Here is a 10,695-nt window from a genome sequence, read left to right as displayed (position 1 = left end):
GAGGCTGCCTTCATTTTCTGGAAGGCAGTATACACCCAGTCCCTGGACTGAATTTTAAAACAATGCACCAGCAACGACACTGAAAGGTCAACACTGCATCCCTGCGATTCTCGATGCAGCTCTGTGACAGAATCACTGTGTAGCTTTGAAAAAAATGCCCAGGCCCTAGTCTCGGGCATTCTGAGGTGGGGTCTGGGTGTCCAACGTTGTGTCTTAGGTGCTAACTGAGGTTGAGAACCTTCCTGTGGGAAACAGACTGGCCCTGTCCTGGTCAGCGAAGTGGGTTGCACTGTGACTTCCAGCTTACAGATGACAGACACATTCTGTGCACATCAAAGTTTGATTGCAGTGGGGATATTAAATTCCCATACAGGGAGCATTCTATCACAGGACAAATGAGAGTGTCAGAGCAGGCTTTTTAAGGCCCTGTGCTATTATGTTGAATGATAAACTGCTTGCAGGTGATTAAGCTGCCTCCACAGGCTTAGGCCCTCACTTCTTTTGCTTTTCAGGTGATGCCATCTTTGTTTTTCTTTTTTTTCCACCAAAGAGAAAGCATACACATGTTGAATTGCTGCAAAGCATCCTAGATACTAGAGAAGTAGGTTGAAGAAGGTGCTTCATGCTTAATTTCCCTAGTCATGCAGAACTGGATCAAATCTAATGTACCTATGTCATAAGAAATTGGGCAGCTATAAATAATCTTGGGTTTCAATATCTGATTTGGAGGTGTTATTTTGGTTTTTATCACTAGGATAAAGACAAGAAGAATGGTAATTGTGAGAAGGAAGTGAAACAGGCTAGTATGAGATTCAAAAGCTGTTATGACCTCTGCCGCTTTCTCTGTACGTATCACTTGGATATCTATTGTTCCAGCAGAAAAAATGGGCCAAAACCCATGTTTTTTATTTGATAAAGGAATGCTTAAACTTGCTCTCTGAGCTCCCCATGTTTACACTTTTGAAAAGCCACTATTAACATACTTGACATTAAAATAATTTGGTTTGAGTAATATTTGTCTCAGAGTAACTTTCATTTGGTTCATATATAAGCACTAGATATTCAAATATTCAATGATTCCAGAAAGAGGCAACTAGAAAACACAAATTGTGGAGCTTCTGATGAACTGAACTCCGTAAGTTGAATGAACACCTTAAGACCAAGACCTGTTATTTTCTTCAAATGTACTGATAAGGAAAGAGCAACTTTGTAATGGCTCTGTTATTTATTTATTTATTTATACCACCAATAAACAAAAATTTATTTGGAAATTTCCAAACCTGCCAGAAGTGGCACTTGCCAAGCCCTAGGTTTACCCTCCTTACCAAGCTCCGAAGGGCAACGATAGTCCCCCCCCACCTCTCCCCTGCACCTTCCCTGCACCTCCCCCTGCCCACACACACCCATGCCTCAGGCCACACCAGAGAACTAGTGTGTCCTCCCTCTAGGAGGCATTACCCGTGGGCCTAAGAGCTTGGGTGGCAGCCCTCTGGCTTCTCAGGAGACGATGGCGGCCAGAGCCGCTTGCATAGATTGGGAAAAGAAAATGAGGAAGGAGCCACCAAGTAGGGGTCCCTGAAAAACCCAAGCTTACCCCTGTACAAAAAAAGTGGCTCCCGCATAGAAAAATCTGCTCCACGAATACTGCAAATACCCAAAGGAAAGGAAAAAAAAAAAAAAAACAGCAGCAAGGCTGGGCTGGTAGGAATGGCAAAGAACTTTGGTTTGGAAAGGCTAGGAAGAGGGTGAGCTGTGTCTCTCTTCCTCACAAAGCTCCCCAGAGCCAGCGCTGACACTCGCCCCAAGGGGGCCAGTAAACAAGCAAAGCCAGGGGCCTTTGGTTCTGAAAGGTCTCCATTATGATGTCAAAGCACGGCCTCCAGGTCCTACTTGGGCCTGCCTGCAGGGGGCAGAGGAGGCCTCTGCTGTGAATCCAATTAAAGCCAACGTGTAAGTAGTAAGGCCTTGGGGACCAAGCAACAAGGAATCCTATCACTACACTTATGAAACTAAAGCTGGGGAGCAGAGAGTGACAGGAGACACCCCTCACCCCCTCATCCTACATGTCTGTGCCCCAGAGGGTGGTCCCCTTCCAGGCTGAGGAAGGGGTGGCTCCAGGGCTGGGAAGAAAGGAAGGGATCCCTGAGCAATTAGATCAGGTGGGTTCCCAGCACCTGTTCCAGTTCCTGCCTTTGCTGCTGCGCCTTGGCAATGATGTGCCTCCCCACTGGTTCCTGGGCCCAGGGCTTTTGGTAGAAAGCAGCTTGTCTCTCCTCCTCAGGATTCCCAATCACATCAGTGATAATCTTGAGGTCCCAGTGCTGGGAACGGAGCCATTCCTGGATGAAGTCCTGGGGGTCAGTGCGAAAACTGAGCATGAGATCCCTCTGGGTCTTCAGCTGGTTGATGGACTCAATGGTCTCATGGATTTTGACATCAAGGGAGGCAACCTCCTGCTGATTGGTGGTAGAGGCCAGAAAATTGCTCATCTGGGCCTTGAGTGGGTCATCCACCTCCACATCAATGTCATAACAGCCTGTCTTCTTCTGGTTGTTAGGGTCCAAGCTAATTACATGGTTGACGACAATGGGGTCTGGATGCTGCGGCAACCTGCCTAGCTTCATGGGAATCTCAGAGAAACGCAGTCGGCCACAACTGAAGATCTGGCGGAAGTACCGGTTGCAGTTGACGTACTCCCGCTCGTGGCCATCCTGCAGCTGGCTGTGTTTGATGTAGAGCCGCAGGGCCTGCATGATGGCAGCCCTCGTCTGCGTGTGCACCCCCAGCAGCCTCCCCAGTCGGGGGTCCGACTTGTACTGGGGAGGCTGATGAGCCAGCATGAGCAGGCAGGTGCACTTGACGTTGAGGTCTCCAGGCGGTTTCACCTGGAAGCCATCTGTCTCCTGGGTGGTGGGCATCCGGTGCCACTCCAGCAGGTGGTTGTCAGGCCCGTACAGCTCCTTGTCCAGCTCAATGACGAGGCTCTAAAAGAATGAAGAAAACTTCCTCGTCTGTTTCCTAAGATCATCCAGCAGTTTTCCCTCTACTCGGAGTTCCCAGGAAGCCACCTTGACCCCTGCGGGGTTTCCCCCCCGGGATCCCTGCGGTTCCTGCACTATCACCTTCTGCCTTGCTGGGACTGAACATATTAGAAATATAGATCCGCAGCTTTCGTTTTTGCGTCAGAGGCCTTTTGATGGCCTCCTGGATCTCCATCCGCTTTCGAGCAATGGTCTGGTCCAGCTTCCGCTCAAAAGCCAAGAGATCCATGCACGCCTGAGGCTCTGGGACAAGCTCCCACGTTCGCTGAGGTAGAACTTTATCTGCCACCTTCCTCCTCTTTAACCCCCGGCGCTGGGCAGGCATCGGGGGCTGGTCCTGGGGCACAAGCAGGAGTTTTCGGAATGGGTCCATCATGGTGAGTGGCATGCCAGGTCGAAGTGGAGCAGCTGCGCCAAATGGGGAGCCGGCAGGGGGTCCCACCTGCAAGCCAGCCATGGGCATCTGACTGCCTGGTGACCTGCCAGGCCTCTGGTACTGCGCCGCAGGGCCCGTGGGGTTCTTGGGGCGGAAGGCGGCAGCCCCCCACGCCTCCAGCAGGCCTCGGCCCCCTGACCACCGCTCCAGGCAGCGTGCTGGGTCCCGCTGGCGGAGGCGGAGCTCCCAGGGCGGCCTGGCTCTGTTATTTTGATAATTTTGACTGTCTGAGATAATGGAAATTTTTCATCAGATGCTGTCTGTGATCAATGCTTTCTGAGACCTCTTTTCTCCTAGAAACTTCTTTTTCCTGATTACCTCTTGGCTATGGCTTTTTGATGACCTAGGTTTGGTTTAGATGATTGCTTCTGGAAAAACTGTGTTAGCATCCTTGCGGTGGTGTGGAGCCTCCTGAGAAGGGACAGGCAGGACAGGATTCTAGTTCAAGTCGTCGCAGTTAGTAGGAAACTGGGGCTTAGAATCAAATAGGATCAGTATCCCCAGTGTTTGAGGAGAGACACTCAGGACAGAACTGGCTTCAGACTCTGGACAAGGCTGAAACAGCTTATGTCAACTGAAGGCACCTTTTCTAAGTTCCAGCCATCCATGGACATTGGAGAGCACATCTGCGGTTCCCCAGCCTGTTTTAGGCTCTGGGAACAAAAGCTGGCACTGTATTGCATTATACTGGAAACTGACTAGAAGAGGCTTAGGTTTTTATTGTTTTACTTCCAGGAGGAGAGGGGAAAAATTAATTTGCAAATCAGGTGGATGAAAATTGAGGATGAGAAAGATTTGCTTGTTGAAGGTAACCCTGTTTTCTCTCACTTTTATTAGGTGTTTGTGAAGAGGAAAGTAAGGCTGAAACCCCTTCTGTTCTTCAGGAATTCTTTTAAAAGTATTTTGTTCTTTGTCTTAGATTGAGACTGAAGATGTGACACCATACATTACTGTTATCACCTTCTGCAGCTGAAATACAGACTCCAGAACTGGATGTGGCATGGTGTAATTTTTCTAATTAGCCCTAGAACTCCACGTTAAAGGCTCAGACTGCGTGTCCTTTGGCATGACATCAGTCCACCGCTGACTCTGATTGTCAGCAGGAGTCTAATTATTTGGGCCAAAGCATTTTGCCTAGAGTTTATATTTGTATTCAAAGAGAACTTCTGTGTAAGGAAAGAAAAGCTTTTTGTTATTATTGTTCCTCTTCTTTGGAATTAGCACCTATCTAAATTAATCCTCTCTAACTTCTCATACTTCTTCAGTAGGTATACTTCCTAAACTTGTTTAGTAACCAACAAAAAGGGGAGTGATGGTCTTTTAATTAGCTTTCTAGAGATAGAAAATTCACAGCTATTAAATCCAAGCTGTATCTAATGTGAAGTTTCAACTTAATGAACAGCTGTAAGTATGCTGCCTTCCCACACAGTGGAACTTGATGGAAGCCCTGGTTTTACAACTGCTGGTTATTGATTAAACAACTAGGCTGTTTTGATGCTGGTTGTTTCTGTTGTTGCACTCATCATCTTAGGTTTGGAAGAATTATTGCAGATATTAACATTATTAGAGTTATTAAAGGTCACTCACTAGTCTGTCCCCTCACCCACCCTATGCTGGTAACATCTTTACAACATCTCCCCCAAGTGGTTGTCTTGATCATGATAGAACCCACCTAATGACAGTGGGGAGAAAGCAGACTCCATAATCCAGCAGTTATAATTTAGAGTTATTCCTTAATATAGTTTATCTAAAACTATAGTGAACTCCAGCTTAGGAGAGGACCTAAATGTATAGATAAGTTGATATAAAATGTGATGAATGCTTTGATAGACGCACAGATAAGTTGTTTAGAAACAGCTAACTGCGTGGGAGAACATGGGAAAGAATTTGTCTTGAAGGATAAGTACATGTGCTTATGCACTCGTGTGGGGTGTGTGTGTGTGTGTGTGTGTGTGTGTGTGTCTGTGTGTGTGTGTGTGTCTGTGTGTCTGTGTGGTGGGGAAGAGTATTTCCAGAGAGAGGATATAGGTGCAAAGATATGGAATTTAGGAAAGGCTGTGTTAAGACATGGTGAGAAATTCGGAATGGCTGGATGGAACCTGCAATGGTGAAAGAGATGTCTTGAGGTAGGCTATTTGGAGTTTTGTTGCCCACTCAAAAAGTTTAGATTTTATCCTACAGGAAAAGAAGAGATTTCAAAGGGGTTAAAGCATTGGAGTGGCTTGATCAGATTTCAGTTTTATGAAGATAATTCCAGTGGCAGTTTTGAGGACTCATTTGTTGGAGGAGAGACAGTTTCAAGGATGCAGGTTGGATACAAAGTGCTCTGCCCTGCTGGCAGCCCATGTGTCCTATAATATTTCTGGTTCAGAAAGTAAAGTCACTGTCTATAGAGCCAGTCAGGCTTAACTGGTTGTGGTGGGTTCTTGTAAAATGTTACACCTAATGTTGTGTGAATACTGGCAAAATGAAATAGGAAATCATGGCACAATCATGGATTGTGCGGGGAAATAAAAATTGACTTGAAATACTATCTTAAAGAATTTTAAGATGGGAAATATCTAGGTCATTGAGCAAGGTTTTTTCCCATGAAATGCTCAACTTCAGTTTGGCTGGACATAGTCTGAGGCACATACTCAGTAATTTGATGATTTCAGCAGTATGTTATTCTGTGACATCCTTATGGATCAAAAAGTCACTATACAGGTCAAAATGAAATCACGTAAGTATTATTTTGAAAAGGAAATGTCAAAATAATATTATGAGAGGCTTTAGAAATTTGTATGTACTTAACATTCAGCTGGAATGTGGGGATTACTACTCTCAAACAAGTATAGGTGGTGCATTTTTTTTTTTTTTTTTTGCAGTACGCGGGCCTCTCACTGTTGTGGCCTCTCCCGTTGTGGAGCACAGGCTCCAGACGCACAGGCCCAGCGACCATGGCTCACGGGCTTTGCCGCTCCACGGCATGTGGGATCTTCCCGGACCGGGGCACGAACCCGTGTTCCTTGCATCGGCAGGCGGACTCTCAACCACTGCGCCACCAGGGAAGCCCTAGGTGGTACATTTTTGATTGCCTTTCAGGAAATGCATTGGTGCTCAGAAGGTGAGGAGTTTTGAACTTTTTAGCTCTCACCCACATTTACTTCTGCCCTACGATGTTTACATCATCTGCCCTTTTTGTTTTGCTGGCTAACCAATTCCCATTCTCCACATGCCGTAAACAACTATTCCTAAGATAGGTAATGTCACAAACAGAAATTTAGCTGTTTCAGAAAAAGATGAGGGGGGGAATATGCCTGAATTAAAGCCATGAAACAGATCCTCAAATATCCTCGCTAATGTAATGTGAGAAATAGGCTTCCAATAGTTTATTTTTATTCATGTTATTTATTTAGTAGCATCACCACGCGGGGGAAAGTAGATTTGTTACCAACTGACAAAAGAGTTCAGTCTGGACACTGGTTGTCTTCGCTGTGGGGCTGGCTGGCTCTCGTGCTTTGTCATCTCTCAGAGTTTTCCTGATAAATAAACATGTGTTGGTCAGAATTGATCTCTGGCATTATTGTCAATGGCACCCATGAGTTGGCCCACAACTGCACATTTTCCTGCAACTGGTCTGTGGCTGTACCCTATCATTTCATATTCACAGCCTGCTCCATCAGGCTAATAAATCAGCTGTTTCTTATGCATGACATTCTGTGTTGTGTGACTGACGGATAACTGCAGCATTTAAGTCTTGTTCTAGAGTCTCCATTATGCTGCCAGCCTCTCCGTTATACTCTATAAAAATGTTTCCTGTTATGGGCTATCAGAAGCAAAAGTAGGTTGTTTTAGAGTCAGAGCAATCGGAACCCTGTAAAGTACTGCTGGGTTAGCAGGCATGGGTAGATGAGGAGAAGCTGTTTGGAAAAAGATGTGCTTAAGGGCATCAAACCTAAGCACAAAAATTACCTTTTTCATGGCTCTGCATATATGGACATAGATAGAGTAGCTTCTGTGGAAGCTGTGATTCAGTACGAGCTGGAAAACTTCTTTCTAAGAGGTCTGGAGACTTGTTAGAAGGAAGACAAGGACAGGTGACTGACACTCATTAAGTACTTCATGTCCAGTGCTGTGCTATGTTCTACTGCACATATTAGGTCATTGATTCTCAAATAACTCTGAGAAACAGGGATTTCTATCCCCTCCCCCTTTTTTTTGGCCACGGTTTGTGGCATGTGGGATCTTAGTTCTGTGACTAGGGATTGAACCCTCGCCCCCTGCAGTGGAAGTGCTGAGTCTAAACCACTGGACAACCGCCAGGGAAATCCCTCTATTCCCTTTTTTTCGTTAACGTGTAAGAAACAAAGTCTGAGAAATTGTGGAACTTTCTTGCTTTCTCACAATGCGTACAGTTCTGTGGCCCTTCCTGTGCCCTTTTCATGACCCTCTCCATGCTCCCAACTGAATGGCTCCCCAGGGAAAAGCTCTGTCTCTAACCAGCTCTGGAGATTCTGGGAGGACTTGACAGGGCTCCAGCAAGTTGCTTCTTGAGCTTTCAGTGGCTCAATGGCTAGAGACTGTTCGTCCTAACAACACGAAAGCAGACTTCAGTGTAGTCTGTTTCTACTGATAAATTACATACACTGTTTATATTAGCAAATAATGTGGCAATTTAAAAATCATTATTATGTCTTAGGGTTCTGTAGAGCACAGTCTGATAACTACAAGCTTAATATATTCCAGTAAACGGATTAACTCCTTTGACATGTGTGTCTTCCTATCTCTTCTTACCTTGAAGTCTTGACCTTCTTACATTTACTCAGGGTCATTCATTAGCTCCAGGGAAGGTTTTTAGAGCATGGCTCTGCAACAAGAGTGAAGGTCTTGGCTTATGAGTTGTAAGAATCTGGAATTTGAGCATCAGAGGCCTTAGTCCTGAGATCAGTGGGCAGAATTTATGGCCTAAGTGATAGATTTGGAAGAATATGTTGTGGGTCAGAGGCACTTTTTCTAATATCCAGATAGATGAAGATTCTGTGTGATGTTGAGTGAGAGGAGATAAATCAGAAGAGACACACAGAGCACTGCTGACGGGTCTCCTGAGAAGGATCCAACACTCTTTCCAGACTCTTGGGATGTAATCATTTTAAAATATAGTTTTAAACAAAAGTTGTGTATGTTTAAAGTGTACAATATCATGATTTGATATATATATATGGGTATAGTGAAATGATTATTATAGTTAAGCTAATCAGCATGTTGTCTCCTCACATAGTTATTTGTGTGTGTGTGTGATGAGAACACCTGAAATCTACTCTCTTATCATATCTTCAATTTCAATACAGTATTATTAACTATGGTCATCATGTTGTATATTATTCTTTAGACTTGTTCATACTACATAACGGCCAACAACTTTGACCAATACCCTTGACCCTTGACCAATACCTCCCTTATTTCCCCTCCCCTCCTCCCTGCTTGGCCCAGCCCTGGTAACTTATGTTCTAGTCTCTGTTTCAATGAATTCAACTCTTTTTTAAAATACTCCACATATAATTAAGATCATACAATATCTTCTTCATGTGTCTGGCTTATTTCACTTAGCATTATGTCCTCCAGTTTCACCCATGTTGATGCAAATGGAAAGATTTCCTTCCTTTTCATAGCTGAATAATATGTCAGTGTGTGTGTGTGTGTGTGTGTGTGTGTGTAAAATCCCAAGCTCTGAACTTGGATTCAAATGATCTTGTATTCCTAATTTCCCCAGGTGCTTGGCAAAAGCATTATAAAATCCTGTTTGGAAGATAATAAATTGATACTACTAATAATTTTCAAATAACATATTTAACATACAATAAGAACATCTAGATCCAAAGGACAAGACTCCTCTAGGTGAGAAACCTCAGTTAATAGGAGCAGATCCATAAAGACTGTAGATACTGAAATTATCAGACAAAAACTATGAAACTATGGTTACTATGGTTCTGGGAAAATAAACATCAAATATAAAACCGTGGCAGGTAACTGAAAATTATGAAGAGTGACACAGCGCATTAAAGTATATATTTTAGAACTAACTTCAACAATTGAAATAAAGAGCACAATGAATGAATTTAATAGCAGATTAGACAAAACTGATAAGAAAATTGGTGAACTGGATGACATGATGGAAGAAATTAATCACAATTAAGTAGAGAGAAGCTAATTTATGGAAAATATTGAAGGAAGGGTAACAGAAATAGAGGATACAATGAGAAGGGCTGCCATAAGTGGAGTCCAAGAAGGAGAGGAAAGAGAGAGAATGTGACAGGTGGAATATCTGAAGACAATGACTGAGAATTTCCTGTAACTTATAAAATACACAGATTCAAATATCCTAAGGATGACAAATAAAAAGAAATCCACACTTAGACATATCAGAGTGAAACATATGCAAATATATGTATGAAATAGGCCAAGTTTACTAATAGATGTACATATACACACCTGAAAATCTCTGTATGTCTCTTAATCTTTAAAGTATCTGGAAATAGCACTGTAAAGTTGGCATCATCGAAGAGTGTGTGAAGTCCTGGTGCTACTAATGGAGCCGGCTCCTTCACAGCCATTGCTCCCCTCCTTGAATGTGCACAAAAAGCCTGCAATCAAAAGGAGTGAAATTCATTTAGAAGAACAGGCATTGGCTCTAATTGGAAAGATAAGCATCACAGTCTTGTGTAAATGCACTTTCTTCAGCAGCACATGTGGAATCCTTATTTTCCCACTCAGTCTTTTTAGCTATTTTTGCAGAAGCTGAGAATTCTTTAGCAGATTTGTGTCTTCGTATGTGTTCAGTGATATCACTATGACCTTCATAGTGGTTGGTAAATGTTGACAAGTTTTGCAAGTTACATGGTCATCATTAACTTTCTCAGAGATAAAGATGTAGCACTTATTTTTTTTATTAAACACACTGTTCCATTCTTTTGAACTCATTACCGCTAACAGGGTTTATTGTAAATTGAAAAATGATGAAAATAATAAAACAAACAGCTATACATTTATAATTTACATTGAAATAAAGACAACCACCACTGTAGCAAGTGTGTTCAGACTACTCTTCTTATGCTACGCAGCAGGACTCCTCATCATCTATTTTCCAGGCATACTTCTTGTAGACCTAGCCTATAATTTCCCATTTTCCACTGACTCTGCTGATTGGATGCCTGTGGCTTCATGCATATCATCAGTATA

The 10,695-nt window shown here is 43.5% G+C and overlaps 1 protein-coding gene across 1 annotated transcript; it reads right to left on the bottom strand.

The window, feature by feature from the left end:
• Window positions 1-2,150: 2,150 nt before the first annotated feature.
• On the bottom strand, window positions 2,151-10,070 carry LOC309974352 (SWI/SNF-related matrix-associated actin-dependent regulator of chromatin subfamily D member 2-like; the record flags this gene model as incomplete). The annotated part of the gene is given in 6 exon segments (XM_082858987.1): window positions 2,151-2,984; window positions 2,988-3,092; window positions 3,094-3,586; window positions 3,588-3,679; window positions 6,911-6,998; window positions 9,949-10,070. Coding segments are annotated over 6 exon segments (1,734 nt in total).
• Window positions 10,071-10,695: the final 625 nt, after the last annotated feature.

Source organism: Leucopleurus acutus (genome assembly GCF_964270905.1).
Source record: "Leucopleurus acutus genome assembly, chromosome: 2".
NCBI lineage: Eukaryota > Metazoa > Chordata > Mammalia > Artiodactyla > Delphinidae > Leucopleurus > Leucopleurus acutus.
The sequence above is the reverse complement of the archived record's forward strand: the minus strand, read 5'-3'. Positions and strand labels throughout refer to the sequence as shown.